The 23,402-nt window shown below is 34.5% G+C and overlaps 2 protein-coding genes across 16 annotated transcripts in view; one reads left to right on the forward strand and one right to left on the reverse strand.

Annotated features, from left to right (window-relative positions):
- Window positions 1–20,364, forward strand: part of LOC138936417 (venom dipeptidyl peptidase 4) — a 315,499-nt gene extending 295,135 nt beyond the window's left edge. For 5 of the 9 annotated variants that reach the window (XM_070301827.1, XM_070301834.1, XM_070301830.1 and 2 more), the window contains 6 exons: window positions 1,726–1,948; window positions 8,647–8,834; window positions 12,718–12,912; window positions 18,046–18,206; window positions 19,287–19,498; window positions 19,599–20,364. In XM_070301827.1, coding sequence (XP_070157928.1) covers window positions 1,726–1,948; window positions 8,647–8,834; window positions 12,718–12,912; window positions 18,046–18,206; window positions 19,287–19,498; window positions 19,599–19,697 — 1,078 coding nt within the window. In that variant the 3' untranslated portion in view covers window positions 19,698–20,364. The remainder of the gene's footprint in view (window positions 1–1,725; window positions 1,949–8,646; window positions 8,835–12,717; window positions 12,913–18,045; window positions 18,207–19,286; window positions 19,499–19,598) is intronic. The other 4 variants (XM_070301831.1, XM_070301833.1, XM_070301832.1 and 1 more) reach the window with 1 other exon arrangement.
- The window catches only part of Rpi12 (RNA polymerase I subunit RpI12), a 130,518-nt gene that overhangs the window by 106,462 nt on the left and 654 nt on the right, over window positions 1–23,402 (reverse strand). For 3 of the 7 annotated variants that reach the window (XM_070301841.1, XM_070301842.1, XM_070301840.1), the window contains exon 3: window positions 23,230–23,255. In XM_070301841.1, the coding sequence (XP_070157942.1) occupies window positions 23,231–23,255 (25 nt within the window). In that variant the 3' untranslated portion in view covers window position 23,230. Of the gene's footprint in view, window positions 1–11,501; window positions 12,312–13,095; window positions 13,368–20,869; window positions 21,024–21,865; window positions 23,256–23,402 lie in introns of those variants that run through there. The other 4 variants (XR_011447379.1, XM_070301837.1, XM_070301839.1 and 1 more) reach the window with 4 other exon arrangements.

The raw sequence follows: 23,402 nt of genomic DNA on the forward strand, positions 1-23,402 counted from the left end.
CTCATAAATAATTCCAAATTATATGAAAAATTATAACGCGATTTCAATTTAAGGTTTCTCTGCTTATTTATATATAATCCGTACGAAATTAAGGAATATCCACTTTTCGCAAATTGCTTCCGGAGTTTCTTTGGCGAATAACTCCTAATTTTGTTGTAAAGAGGCAGCGTATCTCTGATTAACGCGTACACGTAACCGCAGGATTTAATCCCGCCGTAATACTGTCATCCCCGATTATGACAATGAATTATCAGCTGTCGGGCGGAGTCCCGGGGGTCCCGGAAACGACCCGTCGACCTGCTTGAAATCGATCGATCTTCATTTTCGCGGAAAGGCGCGAAGAGGCGGAGAGCCCACAGAAGTTGGCGATTCGCGGATATAAGCGCGTGAATGACGGCAACGCGCGGCTCGGGGTCGTTCAAGATTGATGCGATGCGCTAAAATTAACAGGATGCTCGAATTAATCCATTCTAAATAACCCTGAGTCATCTATCTTACCAGCCCGGCGGAACTGCTGGCGACTTAACGCGTTTGCTAGGTTTTCCCCTTGGTTTCCGCGGGCGATAGAGGATTCATGAATATGCCCTTGGTCTTTGGGTTTCGAAACTTTGAGGGATCCTTATCTCGTTAAATATGTAATAATATCATACAGGTTACGCGTTTTCATAAAGCTAGAGCGGCAAACTGCGAGATAGCGCTAATATATGGAAATATATTACATATGTTATTTTATCATCCCTTGTATGTATTTAATCCATTTAGAAATATACTTTCGCGAATTAAATTTAAAATGAAATTCATTTTTTAATTTATCTAGAGTAAAAATTTTCTTCGAGTTATTCTTTGTTTTTTAAGACGCAACAAAACATTACGTTTATATAATTTTCTCACGTGTATTTTTCGGCTCTATATCTAATGTCAATGGCGTGAGATCCTCGATAAAAAGAAATCGGTTATTTTACGTAACACATCGTTTACCGAGAGAGAGAGAGAGAGAGAGCATTGAGAACCGGCGGAGAACAATAGATCTGATTAATCCGTAATCGCATCAGAGCGGTACCGGCAAGCAGTAGTCAGTCAATAGTCGCAATTTACACCATCAGCTTTCTGATTGTATCTAATGGTAGCATTCTGTCAACGGTAGCCGCTTGATAGCTCAGAACGGGAACAACTCGATAAATTGGCATCCTGATGGACTGGCACGCGGTCCATATGGAAATTGCGCGCTTCTGTCTAGCAGTGTTCTTGGCTATTAATAATGGGCCACCGTTTCGCGAAATATTGTATCTTCGTCACTTGGGAGATTGACGGAGAGAGGAATTAGCGAGAGATAATAATAGTCGATTAAGTATATACGCGCTCGCTCTCGGGATAGCGTCTTCGTGGCATCGAAGCTCGGTGGACAATTTGTCTTCGCCACCGCCCCTTTATCGCGGGTATCTTATTAGAGCCGCAACAGGTGTTCTCCATGTCCCACAATGCAGATATCGAAGAACTAATTTCTTAGCGGCGACGTTATTCTAATACGCGCAATATTTTTTTCTCCCTCGCACGCGCGTGTAAAACGACGATCTCTTTCTCAGATTGACGTATAAAAATAAAGTTATATTCGAAGATAAGAAAAAAAGGATATTGTTTTAAAAATATTCGCGCGAGAAAGTCGATCGATATCGAGAGTAGGTCTATCAATATTTATTAAAAATATTTCTTTCCTCTGTTTTGCAGATATTACTTGGCAACTTCGAAACACAATTCGGCAGTTCAGCATTTGTATAGAGTGTCGCTGTTAGATATGGATCGCAAGTCAGTGTGTTTAACTTGTAACATTGTCAGAGAGAAGGACGGCAGTCGCTGTTTGTACAATAGCGCTATATTCTCAACTGACAATTCGCATTACGTGCTCACTTGTGCTGGCCCTGGAGTACCCGACATAACCATCTACAACAAGGTACACGTTATATGTATATGTTTCTATGCACTTTGTGCAGCGTCTTCAAAATCATTTTAAAGATTGATAAAGTTTCTATTGACATAAAAAGCCTTTGGAAAGATAAAATTTTCCAATCCTTTAATTTTGATAGCGATAATATTGATTTAAAAAAATGATAAAATCAAATGACACGTTTGGTAAAAAAGGATATACGAGACTAAATAATCGTAAATGTCGAGACTTTTCAAAATAATTAATGTTCTATTCAAGACGGTAAACACATAATACAATATATCAGATTACACATCTCTAATTTCACAAGCCAAGAGAACGGTAACAGATATTTCGCGTACTCCCATCTTCCTTGATATTAGTTTCAGCTTTGAATTCAATGTTATTATGCGTTTCACAGCGCGTTTGATATGTCTCATTAACCGTTACATCGCATTCATCGAAGTTTATACAAATTTGATCGTATGCAAGTAGAAAGAGAGAGAGAGAGAGAGTGAGAGGGGAAGGGGGAGGGCGAGGGGGAGGGGAGTTCGTGCGTGCATTCTGCGAAATTCCTCTTGCTCTCCCAATGCAGTTGGACAAATCGTTACATTATACCCGGTAACCGCAAACACAATGATCTTTTCGTATCGCGTGCTCTCGCGTATTTGCATGCAATATAGACGTATGGATGACAACCGCGTAATTCTGCTGGTGAGAGGTATACGAGGGTCCCGGTTACCTATCGGACCGCCGAATCGAATAAATTCTGTTACAGCAATAGAATACGCGAGCGGTACTATGTACGGTTTAGTCCCGGTTACTGTACTGCGAGTAATATATACGAGTGGCTTGCACAATACATTCTTCCCCCCCCCCTCTCTCTCTCTCTCTCTCTCACACGCACACACACATACGCATACATACATACTGTCCATCTCTCTTCTACGAGTCATGTATACAAAGCTCGTCCTCGAAATTCCACGTGCAAAACACATTGCGCCCGCGATACGATTCGCTCAGCCTAATCGGATCGGAATCACGCCGAGACAGATTATCGCGACACCGTTACCGGCTCCGTAAAAAGCACGACAATGCACGACAATACGCGACGCACAATGGTACCGGCGTAATAACGATACATTAAAAACTACGGGCGTTTTAGGTAGAAATATTTCCTCGTATTGTTTTTGAATTCGTTTCCACCGCGCAGGAAGAAGATATTAAGCGCAGAAACTAAAAGATCATTTATCTCGATGCAACCGTGTTACGCTATTCGATAGTGTAATTAGAAATTGCATAGCGATAAAATATATTTTTTTAATATATTCTTAGATTATATATAGAAAAAAATTATTATAATAACAATATTTGTATTCTGAGGGGATAGCGTTGCAAAAACTGTCTAAATTCTCTCTTTATTATAAATTTATTATAAATGGTCGCTATCTGATATCGCGTGCTTGTTTCTCAATTTGGTCACGTTTTGGATCAATTTCTAATTTCGTTATATAAATAAAATACATTGAGAGAAATGTAGCGCAATCAGCGGCGAACGATAACAGGTATCGACGATTCAGAATCACATTGTGCGTGTAAATTTAATAACTTATATAATGAACAAAATGTAGCAAGGGATGAAATAAAATTCGTTATCCGCGTTATATACAATATATATATATAAAAAGATTTCTTTTATTATTTTAAAGTTTACGCGAATAATAAAGTAGCTCGCATCGTTTATCTAAAATTTATTTATTATTATTGATTTCTAAATGAGCTTAACTTTATCCGAATTACAATCACAGAATTTTAACGAGTTAAGATATTCAATATTAAATATTGAAAAGATTTTAACGAAAATTTTCTTTGCAGTTTCCTTCGAGAGAAAAGCATTTATTTTTTTATATTATTTTAACGATTTATTAAAATTAAAATTATAGAAGATAACTTTCGAACACGCACTGTGTGTGTAGAATTATAGGGGCATCGCGATGACGCGAAACTCTTTTGATATGAGGATAGATGCTCGGATATAAAAATACATATCTTTATTATCTTACAACTGGCTCCGTAAATGTTATATTTATATGAGAGAAGCACCTGTTGGAACGATTTCATTTTCCATCCACTCAAAAGGTATTTACATCGAGATCGTTTCTACAGCGATCTATCGATATCAGCTCTTATTGAGAGCATAGTAATGAAAAAGAAATCGATAATCATGCATATTTATTATGAAATACACACAATACTTATATTCAAAATTAACAAATATATTCCTCATAATTAATAATTCAACGAGGATTAAGAAACATTTATGAAAATATCGAGAAGAAGAAAAAAATAAGTTGCAGAAAATCAAGTAATACTTTGTACTTATTCACATTCATATTCGTATAATTGACAAAGTATGTGTTGTAATATTGAAGAATTTATACTATTGTATATAGTTTTTCGCGTATCATCCTAATGACTTCGTATTACACATGACTTTAATTGCATTATTTAATCGATTCTCCATTTATTCCCGAATCATAACACTTGATGTACATAGATACCGTGAATAAATGAAGTATACATTCATTTTAATAAATTACGATTAACAAGTTTAATTCATCCATTAATGACAAACCGAATTGAAATCTACCGTTATTCAAATACATAAACATAAAACTTTATTAACTTGTATTGGTGCAAACGCACGTACATACATCATTCCCTTATCACACGCTCTAATTACTGGCCTCTGAATATGAACTCCGACAAGAGCGTATTCAGCAGCGAGTATATTAGCGTGTGTATTACAGCAATGTTTTGAATATGCGCGAGTTGTTATCTTATAAAATATTACGCGCATCTCGTTTTCCTGTCTATTCGACCTATTTTCGATATAACGTGCCACGAAAATTCTAGATATTTTTCATAACATTTTTTTTGTTCGAAGTATCCACGAATAATTTCTTTAAAAATGGAGATATTTAATATTTATTTTAGATATTTATTAAAAGAATTCGAGTTTAGTAAAAACACACATTCACGCATATGTATCTAAAATTATGCATATAATAACGAATAAAAATTTTTAAAATTTCTCAGATGTTCAGAGAGAACATATTTGACATTTATTTAAATTAAGCACACAGCCAAAACGAAATTATAATTATAAATTCACGTCTCAAAGATAAACAACCGCATCTTTATTGTATCGCTCTCATATCTTTCTCATGAATCGATCGAAAATGACTTAAGGATTTGAATATATTCAAAAGGAAACTCCTCTCTCTTTTCGAACCAACTTCCCTTTTTCTTCTTCCCACAGTCTATCCGTAATCTATCCGTCCATTTGCTTATTCGCCAATCTAATCGCGCGCCCGCCGTTCTCGGAGAAAAAGTTCGCGGTCGGATGAAAGTTTCATTACTTTCGATAATCAAACTCCTTCGTCGACTTTATGCGATGATAGACGGATCGAAGCGTCACAAATTGTGCGAGAAGTGCAGACAACATAATGACAGATTATTCATAAGAGAGAGATTCATGAAAAGAAAGCCCAAAGTTTAATAATTAATAATTAATAAATTAATTATTAATTCAAAATTTAGTAATTAATAAACTTTAAAATATTCAAGATGAGATTGAATCTACCAAAATAAGAATAAGGATAATGCATTTTCTCTTCTACAATATGAAATAAAATAATTTTATTTTCTATCTATTTTGATTTTTAATTAACTATAAAAATTATATTTGAAAATATGTAGAGAAAGAGAGAGAGAGAGAAAGAGAGAGAGGACCTATATTGGACCTTTAAATTACATTGCGCTTAAAAATGTTTTTGAAATCTCTCGATTCACCGAAGAAGAAATAAAATACGTTCGATATGCATCGAGCGATTCCCTTGTAATCTGATTATCGTAGCGACAGACGCGGACGCGAAGGAAAAGTGGAAGTCATTGAACTTCGAGGACGACTAACGTAAAGATGTCGGGTACGAATCTACGTGCTTTATCACGATCGACGGAGCGAAGAAAGCGAACTTGTTAGCGAAAAATCTGCCTATCCAGCGCCTTTATCCCTTATTTTCGCGCGACCGCTTAATGCTAATAATTGGTCTTCTCGTCCGGGAAACCGTCGACAATCAACGTTAATCCAATTACGTTAAAGAGCGACCTTGCCGATAAAATTCGCGGTTTTTTTTTTTTTTTCCCAAATCGATCTGCCCTTCCCCCTCTCCCTTCCGTTCGACTTTGACCGTTTTCAATTAACGCGGATTAATTCCTGTATATTTCTCTTTCTTGCCTCGTGTAAGGTTTACATCGGTTAATTATAAAAAAATCTATAAATACATTTAAAGGATTATGGGCACAAGAGGAACATTTTCTCAACTCTTATATACTACTCAATCGATAGTATTTAAAGTCTTATTAATTATGCTCTTAAGAATACAATGGTAAACTTTTTCTAGCATTTTTTATTACATCGGCAATCTTTGTTATTTTAATGAAAGGATACACCTTTATCATATTAGATTTCTATAATTTATCTACTTTACGATTGTAACAAGTTGTGCAAAATACCATTCATGTTCATCGGAATTTTGAACCAAGTGTTTATTATTAAATTATAAATATCTCATTGCAGAATATTTTCAATAAAAGAGCGCTTATAAGACTATACGATGCGCGATGCATATTTTTAATTCAATTTGTGCTGGAACTAATAGAGTAATTTGTTTCACGTGGATATTGCACGTGCATGCACGAAGCTCGCAAACACGTGCAAAATCCTCTCTGGAATCCCTTTGCCCATCTTCGCCGTACCCTAATATGATTTATGGTGTACTTTTGCATGCCGATTCAATTATGTCGATATTATGATATCGACATTATCGAAATTTACAAAAGGCTCAAAGTGACACTAATTGATCATGTATTTAATTTTCCGATATTCTACTATCCACTTCATTATTTATCGTTGTGTCGAAACGATTCTCCTATCATCGTGTGGCTACAAATTTGTGTATTTATTGAACATAGCGAAATTATAATTCAAAATAGATTTTTTTTTTTAACCTCTTAACTTTAATTAATAACGACAGCTCGAAGTCGTAATCGTTTCACGGTTTTAAATTGTGATTTATTTTTTTTTATGATTGGCAATACATAGTTACATATCATTATTTGAATTATCATCTCGTATTTTCTGTAGGGAAAGAAAAAATACAAAGCTTTCTCCAGGCATTCGGAAATAGGCAAATTAATTTAATACACAAGATATTAAAGGAAAATGTGGTTGAATTCTGTTTTTGTCTCTATAAGCTTTTAATATTCATTATTAAATGTCTTAAGAAGTTAAATTAAATATCGTTTTAATTAAAATTCAACTGCAAAATATTTTAGAATTTTCCTTTTTTTTTTTAATAATTGAAAAAGTACATTTTTTTTTATTTTATAATATCCAAGAAAAATGTCTCCTCATGTCTTTTCATGTCTTCCAGAGAGTTAAAAATAGCGCGTGAAAGCACAGAGATGCTTTGTTGTTTCTTGGCTTCTCTCTAAAATTTCATCAATTTACACTGCACGCGAAACACGCGCGCAAACACACTTGCAGCCATCCTATTGTGGCGGCGAAAAATTCGCGAGGGAAAAAAAAAATGTATTCCCGTCTCAATCGAAAATCGATATCGCCGCGTCATATCGCGATCGAGATTCCCTGTTCCACAAAAGCCGGAAACTTCGCGGATCGCCTGTTATTCAACGAAGAAATTTCGGCAAATGTGGATTCGCATGAGAAAAAGTTCGCCGCGATGCAAAATCGAGATTCACCATCGAATCGAGCGAACTCTCCCGTCGAGTGCCCGGACGCACAAAAGCGCGTAGATTGCTACATTTGCCCCGATATATCCCCCTTCCCCGAGAGAGAGAGAGAGAGAGAGGGAGGGAGAAACGGCCATAGAATTCGCGCGAGTAAACTTGGGCGCAAAAACGGAAAGCGGAAACTTCAGCGACGCCCTTCGCCAAACAGTGGCTCGATCTTCTAATGCAATTTTTTTTGCCGAGTCGTACCGCGAACCTTCTTTCCCTCTCGCGATCCGCCGAAAAAAAAGGAACTTTGGACAACTACTTACGAAATTGGTTGCCCTTTGAACCGAATCGATTCCGATCAGCAAATCTCCGGGGCAAGGGGAGAGGAATGCCGACTGAAGTTGCGAAGCACTTTAGGGAAGGTAAACCGCTAAACGTTCTTCTAGTCTTACGACTTCCCCGTAAGTTTGCGATGTCTTTGTGTGTTGACGGTGTGTTATTCTCCGCCTTCGGTGTAATCTATTACGGTTATGGGGCGGCGTCAGAATTAGGAAGCAACCGGCAATTGATGGTCCGAGGGGGAGGATAAAGATGAAAGGTAAATCGATCGTTAAGAAGATAGATAGAGTGTTATTATCAAGATAAATGTGGTTAATTTATCTACATATAGATATACAAAATATGTATACATTTTATATATACATATATATACGTATATATATATATATTTATTTATTTATTTATTTATTAAATATTAAAAAAATTTAGATAAAACTAGTACAGTTTTTTCAGTATTGTTATTAAAAAATTACATATATATTTATCCACAAGCATGAAATAATCTTTATGAATTATGCATTGTACGATGCTATTTAAAATTATCCCGCATCTATATCAAACGAGAACTTTTTCGTTTTCAGAATTCCACGTTACTCTTCGTATGGGAGGACAACAACGCGGTAACTGAGATAATAGTCGAGAGATCGCAGCCGATCGTCCAGAAATACAAAATTCCAGTTCCCGGTGGCTTTAATGCCCAGGTGAGGCTCCTGATACCACCCGGTGCTGATTTGAGCGGTTCCACCAAGTATCCTATGCTGGTTTACGTGTAAGTTCTTTAGTTCTTTCAATAAACAAAGTCTCTCTCTGATAAAGGGTACGCGAAACTAACGTATTGCTCCTATCTCACTCAACAATTAAAATTTGCAAATTATATTCTGAATATTAATTATAATTAATATTTATATTGTATATATAAATATAATTGTATATATAAATTTTTAAATATATGTATAATGATATAAATTATAATCCATTTAATTTCTCTGCTAAAATTAAGATAAACATTTTAAGATTATGTGTATGGCGTTACTTTATGATTTCGTAGGATTATACTTTTTAAGATACAGAGCGGAGGGTACTCTTAATTGTTAGACCTCGTGACCGATAAAATTCAAAGTTCTTACATTAAATCGCTTTTCGGCGTCGCGCGTCTCTCGGCGTTCACTTAAAAGCATCCATATCTTTCGCGAGGTCGACAAGAAATGTGACAACGCACTCCGCGGATATCATCAATCGGTTCCGTCATAATGCACCCGCGAGATAAGCGTAACGGAGAGCAGTGACGAAGGTGCAGCAACGGAACGCAATCTGCATCGTGACGCGAAAACGAAGCTCTCCTTCCCGTGGCCTGAATTAGGACAGGATGTAAAACCGCGAAGCGATGAGTCATTCCGTATTCAGTCTCACGAACGAAAACTTGAGCGGCTTCCCCGATAAAAGCCCCGAACGTTATCGATTCCGACTGATACTTGGTCCTTATAATCATATTAATGAAAAATATAATAATACATTTTTTTTTTCCATCGAAAAAATTATTCGACATCGATTAGTCATTATCGTGAGAACTTTATGCGTTTCTCACGTTTAGAAAAACCACATGCGCGCTTTTAACAAGCACGACACACTGTGGAGAGGCCCATATAGCTTTTCGGTATAAATTCTAATAACGCCTAATTTGTAGACGGATCCTCGCCGAGCTAGAACTTTTGAAAGTACAAAGAGTTTATGGTAAAAGTTGTGTGTGCCTCGATGTCAGTTGTAAAATGAACGATTTTATAGATTACGGATCTTCGCAAGGTTCGCGTTATGCGTTAACGATGAGAAGAAAAAGGTGGCAACGAATAATATGTTTAAAATAATGAAAATTTAATTTAATATACGTATCCATCCGCAAATATATCCGAAAATATATTGAATTTTGGAAAATCTTAAAAGATCTTATACCATTTCACAATGTAATATTTTCTAGACAATTGTATTAATTTATTTTAGAAAAATTTATCAAGCGTCCGACCAATTTATATTAATTGCCATTCTGTTTCTTATTAAAAGACAAAATTCTAATAGTGAGCTTTAAAAATATCGTTGCTTAATTTTTGAAGATTATTTTATAAATGTTATGTTCGATAATAATCTTCTTATATGAAGACGATAAATGAAGAGAACGAAACATCTTTATTTTTAAATACAATAGATTCTTCGTATGCATGACAATTCATGGATAATTTACATACATTGCAAATGCTATGTCACACTACCCGTATTAGATAGACTTTTACCGACTACGAAAATGCAGAATGATGCGGAGGGAGAAAGGCGACGTAACTAAAAGCTAGACTCTCATAGAGAAACTATTGCCACGTTATTGAACGCGTCTCGTTCGCTTGACGATGGCGAATAAAGAGAAGTTTGAGTTCCCGTTCGCTTTATAGTCGAGTAATTACTGTCGTCGTGTTCGAAACTGTATATTGGATCGTGCCGACTTTTCACATATCACAGGTATTCGGACAATCGCTTCTTTTCTCTCTAGTTTTCCACGTCTGATGAAACTTCCTATTTTTAGATTATCGATCGCGATGCCCATAGCGTTGTTCGCACTATAAAAATTTTAAATGAGTATCCCTTCCTTAAAGAATACCGCTTTATTTTGAATATATAATTCCTCGAAATATTAAAATTGCGATGTCAGAAAAATGAATCTTTTCGTTCGACGCGAAAAGCCAATCGATAAATTTGTATCATATTATTTTAAAAGTGGCATACAATCAAAGAATAATTTCCTATATTAAATTGCATAAGATAAAGTTATCTTTTTGCTCTTCTGCTTTCTTTTCTCCTTTTAAAATATACGATAATAGCAAACGTATTAAGATTTGAATGCATAAGTTAGTGGCATTAGCACTTCATTTTCGCCTGTTTTTACACTCCTAATGAGTTTTCCCATGTAAGCTCGCAATAGAGCCGTAGTCTCTATCGTTGGGATAAAACAACATCAACACGATTTTAAAAAGCATTGTTCAATGTATCGCGTTTTTATCTGCAATGCAGTCTCGATCACATTTTTATTCAATTCGCTTTATTACTATAGCCTAAAGTATACTATTATATGATTATACCATAAGTGACTATTTACGAGATTATACATGGCACTATTTACGTAGAATTGCTGCCGATTAGTATAATGTCAATCGTATAAATTTGGAATGCAATACGATGCACGCATTGATTATCTCTTGAACATGATTTAAATTGATACTCTTTAAAATCAACAACATTTATCTTACTAATTTATACGGACTGATAATGGAAAGAATAATGTACGATTTGTGGATTTGAACAAAATATAGCGATTCTATCTTGAATTAGAAAAGTTATTATGTAATAGATAATAGAGTATCGCGAAATTAAGCGCACATTTTAATTATTTTATTATTCATTTGAAATATTATAATATTGACGGAAAATTTTCTATCACGATTCGTTGAAAAAAACACAGAAAAATAAAAGAACGACACGTATCACGAAAATGAATGAAACTTAATTTAAAAAAGTACACACGCAACGAATAAGACGGATGATCCAAAATCTTTTTTTTTCTTCAGCATCCTTATCTTTATATCTTATCTATGTTTATCACGCTCTATCCATGAGCCGGTATTCGATAAAGATCATCGTAAAAGAACGATATGTATCACGGAAATGAATTAAACTAATTAAAAAAAAGTACACGCGCATATTTCTTCCAACGAACAAGACGGGTGATCTAAATTCCATTTCTCTTTTTTTTTTTTTCTTCAGCATCCTTATATTTTTATCTTACGTTTATCACTCTCCTCCGTAAGCCGGTATCCGACAGAGAGCGGATCATCGGTTGTCATCGTACGATCTACTTCGCTTCGAAATCACCATGATGTTTCGTGATATTGCCATGCCGTCGTATCGGCGTCATACTCAGGCACATTCGCTTATATCGCACCATCCGCAAGATCGTTACTATCCGTCTCCATTTCCGCGTTACTGTCGACTACCCTATACGAAAGATGCCGTATCAGAAAAGCCATCTTCCTCCGCGAACTTCCATTTCCTAATTCTCGCCATCGTCTTCGACCCCTTTCTCGCTTCCTCCGTGCATTTTCTCGTGCTCTCGAGCCTTTTCCCAAGGAATCCCTCAAGTGGCACTCGAGATTTCCCGCAAACGACCGTCGAGAGCCATAATGAGCGTGAAAGCCGAGGGAATTGTCCGCTAAACAATCGAGAAAATAGCCGGCTACAATCGCCAAATCTAATCTTGCAATGGTTGGATTTTTAATTAAGAGAAAGACTATTTTTTATAACTATTATATAAGAAGATCGCATACATCATTCTTTTTTTATTTAAGAAAATACAAAAAATTATCCAAAAAATTGAACATATAACGATCCAGCATGATACTCAACAATACACAACAATTCAGTAATAACGATCAAGATTACTAGTAATTCTTTTTTTTTTTTTTTGTATTTTAATTCGTTCAAATATTAAAGGAATTAAATTTATTAAATATTCAAATAAATATATGCGCAACATTTGTCATTGAAATAACTGGCGCGACAATAATGTAACGCTTATGATGAATTTATTGTCTCATAATCTATTCTCGTCTTTTCAGGTACGGTGGACCAGACTCGTATCAGGTGACAGAGAAGTTTAACATGGACTGGGGCATGTATCTTGTAACAAACAAAAGCATTATATATGCTGCCATCGACGGCCGCGGCTCTGGATTAATGGGCAACGATATGCTGTTCGCCGGATACCGGCAGCTCGGTACCGTCGAAATTATCGATCAGATTAACGTTACCAGGTAAGAATTTACCCTTGTATAATTTCGATTACAAATTTTCGAATCATCCAGAATTATTTGTCGAAAAATATCGCTATCAAAATCGATATAAAATTTATTTCAAACATCTGAGACCTCGAATCTAATAAAAAAACTCATTAAATTTTGTTTGATTTCTTTTGAAATGTGAAAAAAAAAGAAAACTTACTCTTAACTCGCTTAATACATCCCCGATCAATTTCCCCAACGATGGTCTATAGCTTTGAATGAGCGCGGCGACATATAATCCGATCATAATGCCGGTGCTGATAGTTAGAGCAGATATTCGTTTACATGTAGAAGGCTCATTAACCGGAGATATTGCTTCCGACTGCGTACTTCTTAGCCGGCCGCTCGACGGCATCATTAAGAGTGACAAACGAGCCATCGCAGGCCAGAATCTGCGGCTGGAACAGCTGGAGGCGTCCGTCGTCCCCCTGAAAGCGTAGCGAGCAAAGTTTCGCTTTAGGACAAACCTAATTATAGGGATGGCCATGTCGCGGCCTCTACTTTCCGAAGTGACTTATCGTCCCGCGATCGGGCTAATCCGCTAAACTCCTAAGTTAACTAATCTAACTCCGGGTAGCGCGTTTAGAACGAATAGAGAGCGCGCGGGTTTAACGAAGTTCTTTTCCACGGGCACGGACATCCGTGGAACCGCGGCGTGTGTTAACAAGAAGAAAATTGCTCGTACTTTCATCTGAATTTATCCGCTGATCCTCTTCCCCCTTTCGCCTGGCGAAAGTCGGGGAAAGAGTTCGGGCCCTCCTCTCGTATTTCCACCAACTGCCGCGAGAGTAATTTATCTCGATGCCGGGAAAGAGAAAGGGCAGGCCGGTGGCGAGAATTTCGCCACTTATACGCTCGTCCATCTTTAAACCGAAACATCAAACTTCCGGCCGTGATGAATAATGCTTATTCCACTGCCGGGAGAGTCATATTTTACCGTTTAAACGACAACGCGCCGCAACCGCTAAGCCGCAAACTCGACATCCCGCGTAGGCTGGCAGTTCCGCAAATCTCTGCGCGAAATCACCGCGTAATTTAGATAATATCGACGAGAAATTCGAGAAAATGTCGAGATTCGTGGCAAATAAAATTTTGAAATGTTGAATTAAATAGATGCGGGACAATATTTGCCGAAGATAAAACGCGATGGCAGAATAAATTTTGATAGAATCGAATAACAGTAATATCTTCCCATCTTATTTCGAGTAGAGCTCTGTCGTCTTCTCACTTTTTCCTTGGATTTCTTTTCGAATAATGTTAATAATAACAGACATTATATTGCTACAAACTTGCTTCTTTATTCTATTGTTCCGAATACTTTCATATAACTTCATTATTTCGTTATCGTTTCTTTATTTGTGTTATGTAACAGAGGACGAAGAACGCTCCGTCTTCCCTTATATCATGATAGAAATCTCAATACACAAATGAAAAAAGAAAAAATTGAGTTACTTCTTTGAAAACGATAATCTAGTTTGTTAGATAAACAGTTACTTTTTTATTTCTGTTGTGATGTGATGTGATGTGATGTAAGAGAGGACGAAGAATAATCCGCCTCTTATACAATATCTTAATAAAAATCATGTATAGATAAAAAAAGAAAATTGAGTTACTTTTCTAAAAAAAACTTCTCAGATCTAATTTATTAGATAAATAATTAACGATTTTCTTTTAAGATAGTTAACGAATTTTTTCTAAAAAGAGCCATGAAATTTTCTATTTTAGTACAATATCGGCTTTTTCTTTTCTAGACCGAAATATTTATAGATAAAAGCAAGCTGAGAGCAACATCTGAGAGAGATATCATGTATTTTAAGTTCAGTTTTTAAATATTCAATAGACCAAGTGGGTTCATCGACATCGTGTACGATGCTTTTACTATGAGAGATGAGCACTTATTCGAAAGATATCAAGTCGTTCTGTAAGTAAGGCGAAAATTTGCTCCGAAAATATCTTATACTTGCACTATTATCTTAAAAATAAAGAAGAATGTCATCTAATGAATTATTCGATGCATTTTACATTTCTGACATTCTCTATAAAACTTTTAGAGTGGTGCGAGTAAAATCTTAGTGCGCGAACTTTGGGAACTTTCGCATTATTTATAGGGTGACACGAGACTTGTAAACCCTCTGAGAAATCAAAGAGTTCCTTTTCTTTTACAAACAGATACGGCGAATAGTGTTTGAAATTACCCAGCTCGTCCCAGCTCTCTCTTTATCGTCGCATTCCGCAATTGTAAGCACAGACACGCAACGTAAAGATACGCGAGAACGCGGATACCGTATTCTTTATCCGGGCATTTCTCCGGTATGTACATCACGGTGTTTTGCCATTGCATCGCATGGCGTCCGGCTCGTAAAAAGCCAAGTTGGAAGCGGTCCAAACGATTGCGGAATCATCCGACTCTTTTCAACCCGCAACACCATCGCTGCGGTCTTTCCCTCTCCTCGTTCCTCGCATTCATTACCCTCCGGCATCCACCCGCTGCTCCGCTCGGCAACCCTTCGCGAAAAAGCTGCGTTTTGTTCCCTTTTTGCCGGCCATTGTTCCGTCATCGAATCGACCAACCGAACTAACCAGTCCTACCCACTCGTTTCCACGATCGCTTAATCGGTGAATAATGAGTGCTGTAATGAGTGTTGAAACGCGAAAATCTTGGGGACGACGCGACGCACCCCTCATAAGCATAATGAACGTTTGAAAGGGAGCGATTAGCAATCGTTTACACCGAGGGAGAAAATCGTAGCTCCATGCAAACACGCGTAGTTAATTGAGACTGGATGTTGCGAAATTAGATAATAATTGTATAGAAAGCACAAAAAATTTTCTGTTAATGCAAAACACGATATTTTAGAAAATATATTTATAAACAGAACATGTAATAAATAAATATATATATACTTTGCAATTATATTGAGAAAAAAAAATTTCAAACAGTATTTTTGAAAAATCCAAGAACTTTGTTATAAGACCTTCTTATATGAAAGGAAAAAAAAATTGTGATGGCAATAAATAATGACATTTACTAAAATGCAAGACGTGAAATGTACAAAATGCATATTTTGCTATAATTTTCGCTCTCTATAATAATAAAAAAGATATTTTAAACCGTATCTTAATCAAAATACCCATATCATCCCATAATCGCGATTTAAACATCTATCTCTTTACTCCCCAGTGTTCGTTTTTTTATTGCGCTCCTTCTCAATTTCATTTAATTCCTTCCGAAACCTCCCGAAGATTTAAGCCCGGATACAATGTATTCGCGACTTTATTCGAAGCATCGGAAAAATCCTGCTTTAAATTCACGCCAGTGATCGAGTCGCAGTGTTTTCGATAAGCACCAAGCGAGCAATGGGCGAGCAGAAGGCGAAACAAAGGGTCATCCGGAATGCCGTCGTAGGATCGAAATACGTATTCTAGAATACGTAACGTGTGTGCGAGTTGCAAAACGAAAGAGGGAAGCGCAGTTTCGGTCCGAGTTTTCTTTCTCCCTCTCTCTTGGTTTTTTTTTTTTTTTCTCCTTATGAGAAGAAATAGAATTCAACGTACCGCCGGTCGATTTACGAGATAAATAAATTTCACCGGTCGGGCACGAGGGGGCAAACGAAATTTGCCGCGCGTCGCCGCACGGGAGGGGAGCCGCGTTACTATTTCTACGGGCGCTCGACCAGGCCATAGGTATCAGGTATGGGCACCGTGATCCCGGCGGAGCCATTATTATCGAACACACGAGATGCCAGAGACAATAGTCCGAAGAGATTGGAAGGAAGAAATACGAATTCTCTCCTCTTTTTTCTCTTCTATCCCTATCCTATTCGTAGGAGGTAAAGGGGGGGGGGGGAGGGGGGACAACGCGCGGCGCTTCGCACGCGGAAACCCTCTCTGGGTTTCTGGAAATCATGAGGCAGGACGCGGCACTCGATCTGGCAGAGATTTAAAAAATATATAGGACGATCCCGGAGGTATCGTCACCCGCGCACATCTTTCGCCTGCGGATTCGTTTACCGAATTGCTGTGCATCTTTCTCTAAGGATATCGTGATTGAATTTTCTTTCTCAAAATTTTGTCTCTAATTTATAATATAATATAATTTATAATATTTATAAATATGTATATTTATATATATAATAATTGAAGAAACAAGATGTTATCAGGGAGCAAAATTAATTCCATATTAAATGCAAGATAAGCCTTATCAAATTTGTCCAAATAATCCTCATTTGCAAGCTTTTATATCTCTGAATATTTTTATTATAGCATTTATTTTAGAGCATCTTCAAATTTGTATTTGCGAATACAAGTTTAATATACAGATAATATTTTAAATTAAAATTATAGAATATTTAAAATAATATTTAAAATTATAGAAAATACTTTCTTTTTTTAATTTAAAGAAAAATTATTATTTACAATGTATGATTTCGAACGAAGAAATTTGATTTAATAATGCATGCAATAATTAAAATAATTGATAATTAGATTTTTTGAAAATTTTTAATAATTATAAGTACGCTATTTTGTAGAAAATTACAATTATGCGGTATATTATTCGCGAAAGGTGATTTTGTGCCTCGTGTTCTTTAATATGAAGCACATCGGTCGCGTATATAATCGCGCAGAGTGCACGTAAGATAATGGAGAAAGGCAAGCAGAAATTACAAAATAGTCATCGATTCTTATCGCAAAGTGCTCGATTATTCCGTGTGCGCGCTTTTTAGCGAGGCGATTGTCTTTTTACGAGCGTATGACATTCTTCGGTGAAAGAAGGCAATCTCGTAGCGATCCACTCTGCTTAGATAGAGATAGAAGATTTTATCATAGAAAAATTCCTTTAAATATCATGTTTTAAAATTTGTAAGTAGAAAAATCCTCATTTCTCTGCAAACATTCTCCTTTCTCCTCCATACTATTATTTTTCTAATGATAAAGTAATTTCTGATATAAATGGAATCATTAGATTCCTACTGGCATTTTTCTGCGATATTCAATTATATATTATAAACAATCATATATCTCTACTTCAACATGATATTTTCAACAATATTTTATGCCACGAGTAACATTTATAAAATGTAAGATCTTTTCCTTCGCTTCTTACAGACACCTGCAGGACAAATTATCCTTCATCGATCGTACAAGAACGGCGATATGGGGTTGGAGTTATGGTGGATACGCGACCGGCATGACACTCGCCATGGATTTAAAGGGTGTCTTCAAGTGTGGCATGTCAGTCGCGCCCGTTACAGATTGGGCCCTTTATGGTATGTAATGGAGTAATTAAAATCGAACTAATGGTACTACACACACGATGGCGATTTATTTCACAATATAACGTTTAATGTAAAATTCACGAAAAAAGAAGATGATTTGGAAATTGGGTTTATTTTATAAAGATAAATATAACTTTTGTTATATTTATAAAACTTACTTACGTTTTCACGTAAGTAAGCAGTCGGTTTTAACGCCAGTAAAGGAAGTCATATAAAGAAAGAGGGGATTTTTAATAAACAATTAAAACAAAAGCTGTCGTAAAGTTACTCTTCTTCTCATAAAGCAATCCCGGTTTACGATAACGTAAAAGCTGGAAAACTTTTCTATCAACAAGTGGTTGGATTTTCGTAACGTTAAGGCTAATCGAAAAGAGCTTGAGTCTAAATTTAGAGTTGAACGCTAATAGTTCTATATTTATATATTTAAACAAAATCAATCGGTATAAAACCTATAAAACCTCCTGTCTTAGATTGAGCAAACTACAATAATTTATCGATTCGTTCTAGATATGTATAATACCACATTTCAAATATTTAAAATTTTTATGAATAGATAGAGATATGCAGATAGAAAAATTAATCAAAGAATTAATTAAAAATGCAACGTATGTTATCTTACTGTGATTATCATGAAAAAAAAATTCTTCCAGAGCATTATAGTTTGATAGTTTTTATTATAAAGGAATGTTGTCAAGAAACATTAAGTTTTTTTTAGTCCTCGGATTTGTCTAAGAATTTTTTACGTGGTGACATTTTAACGAAGAAAAGTATGCTCCGTGGAAAAGACGTGCTGCTGCAGCTTTAATGTTACTTTTTCAACTACTTTAAATTCGTGTCAGCATTACCTTCCCTCATTAGAGCACGCGAGAAAAATACACGTGATTTACAGGATGATGTTAAAAAGACTTACGCGGCGTCGGTTGTGCAATTTCTGCATAAAATATCTCGCGCCATATAACAGCGTAGTATGTATATATGTGTGTATGAATATCCGATTTTTTTTATTCCTTTTTTTTCAGGAATATTTATGCTTTGTTTTTATTGATACAATTATAATGATTTAATTTACAGATTCAATTTATACCGAGCGGTTTATGGGTTTACCAACCGTTGCTGATAATCTACAGGGTTACGAGCAAGGCCAGTTACTCAACAAAGTCGAAAATATTAAAAATAAAATGTACTATTTAATTCACGGAACTCTAGACGACAACGTGCATTATCAACAATCGCTTATGCTTGCGAAAGTGTTGGAACAGAAAGATATTCTCTTCAGACAACAGGTACACATACATATATTTGATTCTTAGTAGACATTTTATCGGATCATTTTATAATCCGATCTATAGAAATGATAAATAAATGTAAAATTTTGCTTTACAGACTTATACAGACGAGGACCACGGTATCGCCCAGTCACGAGCACATCTGTACCACTCGCTAGAAAACTTTCTCGACGAATGCTTTCAGACATCATCATGATCAGAGCACGGAATAGTGATGACAATCTAGACGCTGTACACACCACCTGCCTCACATTTACCAATTGTAAATAATCTATCATGTGTACAGAGTTTATGTACGATATGTAATATGAGCGTTTTTAGAAAATGTACATAGCGGTGAAATTGCCAAGGGAGAGTGGGAAAATGAGAGAAAGAAAAAGAGCAAAACAAATGCGACAAGAGATAGAATAATTAGAAACCAGAATCAAGAAAACTACGCAGGGCAGGTCTGTGAAAAACATGTTTGATACGTTTTTTAAGATACCCGGTCAAACGGTGCGTCGAAGGCCTAATAAGGCACGGACTCCGTCGCCTAGCTATTCACACCCCACAAGGTATTAGATCCGTATCGTTGCAGTTCGTACTTATATTCGCAGCTTGTTTTATCTCAGCATTCTTCGAATGTCGTATTAACATGTTTCCCAATTATTGTTTCCCGGACTGTCAAATAAACCTATTATTGACGCGACAGATCGATTCAACTCTAGATTCGAATTATAAGTTCACAGTTTCGCGATTCGATACTCTGGCAGAATTTCATTTGATAATATCTGCCAATATTATTTAATTTTATCGATTTGATGAAAGATTTTGTATTTTGAAAAAAATTTCGCATTTCTTACAATTAGTTTTTTTTTTTTTTTTTTTTTTTTTTTTTTTTTTTTTTTTTTTTTAAATACATTTGATCATATGGAATATCGTGTTTCTTATTTGAATTCGTTCAATTCTTTTATTACAAACGTGGTCTCTTTGATACGATATTATTGTTAAATTATCATATTAGAATATTCACATATATGAGTTCAGTTACTACATCTTGAGACAAGATTCTTTTAATATTTTTGAAAAATCTGATTTTATAAAACCAGATTTGATATCACATTAAAATAGAAATAAAATAGAAAAATAATATTATTTCCAAGAATCGATATACATAGTTTCATGTAATATAAAAATTATAAATTATAAAAAAAAGTATCTTCTATATTGAAACGTTTCGAAAAATAATACAATAAAATGTGTTTTGTATGATGTTTTTAATATTTAAGGGAATATCACATATAATATGATATTTATAATATTTAAGAGAATATCACATATAATATGAAATAAGATATTATTCCACAAAATATGGATATGCGGCATTCTTTTTATTTCTCACAAGCTGATAATGTATACATTATTTTTTCTTTTATACAAATAATTTATATCTCGATATATTTCTGATGATAAAAATAAAAAAACTGAAGTACATTATCGTGTACAGCGTACATTGTCCGACAATAATATTACCGACGATATTCTGAAACAATTATTACGGCCTATTCAACATGACATGTAAACTATTCATATCCATATTCGAAAAGCATATGTTAAATATTTACAATGCAACATTTAAATCTTCGATAATAAATTTATAATCAATATTTAAAAATGCTATAAACAATTTTAATTTTTGCAAAATTGAATTGAATTTTCTCTGAACTCATATATGTTATCTTAAGGCTCTGGAATACTCAGCAAAAAGTTAAGTAAAGTTCTCATAAGAGAGAATAAATTAATATCGTTCACTATGTACAATATTAATGATTGCTACATAATTACATCGTTGTGCTAATCGAAAGATAAAATAAGAATATTGTATAAGCACAAATTTGCCAATTGAACTCTACAACATTCGCCGACAATGTAACCAATTAATGTATAATATAAACATCAAACTTTTGCATACATAAAAAATGGAATTGCGCCACTTAATTTTTAAAATGTATTTAGAGAGGACTGTTTTTGAAGCCTTATATATTTTCAAGATACTGTTTTACGATCAACTATTGTAACGTTAATAATACAATATATAACATAACATTTTGAAGAAAGTGTGACAACGCAAAACGCGATATGATAATTGATGAAAATTATATGCAAAATAATAACCAAGTTATGCTTTCGGAATCGAAAATATACGTAAATGGAATGTTTTGTAACAATCTATAGTTAGATAACTATAGATATTATTTTTAGTATCTCGATAAATTGTTGCACGGTTTAAGAAAGAGCTATTTCATTATAAAAATATGTACAAAGACATTTCCAAAAGAAAAGAGAACATATAATAAAGATATATGATATTATATGTACAGATTATTAAAACATATATGTTTTTTATAAGATGTATGTATTACATGCTGTCAAGCATAATATTGGGAAGCGTGAGCACGTTTGATAACAGCATTGTAAAAATATTAATTTTAATATTATTTTAATACATAGATTAATAGGAATATGCACTTTCAACGCGAGATACGTATAAATATAAAATCCTATCTTTTTAGATCTTTTGGAATCTATCTTACCATGGCAAAGATTCTGTTGTCAAGATTATGGACATTAAATGCTGCTAATATCAACTATGTATTGAACATTGATAAAATCATACATATAATTAAGTAGCTTGAAATTAATTTAAAATATTTTGCGGTTTCTCTATTCGCTTTCATTCTCCATATTTAAAAGTATCATAATAAAATCAAGGTAAAATCTATTCAAACTTTCTTCAAAGATAGGCAGATTTTAAGAGAGCAAGCTGTTTAAAAATTTTTGATGTGTTTTAGAATTTATTTGGAGGAACAAGAATTGTGTCGAATTAGATATTTTAGTTATAGATATAAATTTTATTTCCCTATATTTTAATGTTTGCGCTGTGGGTATACCAGAGTATTAAGAAAGTGCAATTACATCACTTTATATATCATATTTGTGTATTTCTATAGTTTATATAAGAACTAAATATTAACTTTAGGCGGCAATTAGTTTACCGAGACATCTCTTTTCCTTAAAATGATATATCATATCTATTTCTTATTATTATTAGATTATGGGCAAATATTAGTGCCAATGTGTAAATGCACACATAAGTAAGAAACTATCGACAAATTTTCTGACTATTAAAGTTTTTTAATACAAGGACCACTGTAACGATTTCAAGAGTGGATCAAGATGAATTTATTAAAATAATTGTTAACTTTTATCCTGACACACGTGTTGTACATAGAGAATTACTTAATTAAACACTTAAATAAGGTAACAAAGCATTGTTAGAAAGAAGATATTGTAATAATGACCCAGTAGAGTTATAAAATTATGACGAATGTACTCTCTTTCACCACTATTTGTTGAGTGTATTATAAATAAAGCTCTATGTTTTATTAAGAGACGAAGTGTTTATATTTTGAAAACTATCCTGTTATAAGCATTTGTATGCACAGATTGTAAACATTTAATAATAAAATTTCACTAGTGAATTAATATCGCACATTCTAATGAAGTGTGCAGAATATAAAATATCATATAAAAAAATATATTAAAATTATCATCATGAAGGATTTTCTATTTCTTAAGTATAATATCATGTATAGTGTAAAATATTATAGAAAAAGAAATAAAAGAAACAAAATCATATATTTGTTGTAATAACTATACAAAATAACATGTGTAATAGAAAATTTTACCTTAAGAATTCTCCGTTTCTTTGTACCTGCAAATATAAAATAGATTATCTATTAATAAATTATTATGAAAGCGATACAAAAACTTGATATATATTGTTAATTCTTTTGCAGAATACACTGAGCACTGAAAAAGCTTTGGCAATTTCAACTTCCCATCTGACCCCAAAGAAAAA

This window comes from Polyergus mexicanus, unplaced genomic scaffold, assembly GCF_030449975.1.
Source record: "Polyergus mexicanus isolate NDT 795.1 unplaced genomic scaffold, iyPolMexi1.0 SCAF_9, whole genome shotgun sequence".
In the NCBI taxonomy this organism is placed as follows: Eukaryota; Metazoa; Arthropoda; class Insecta; order Hymenoptera; family Formicidae; genus Polyergus; species Polyergus mexicanus.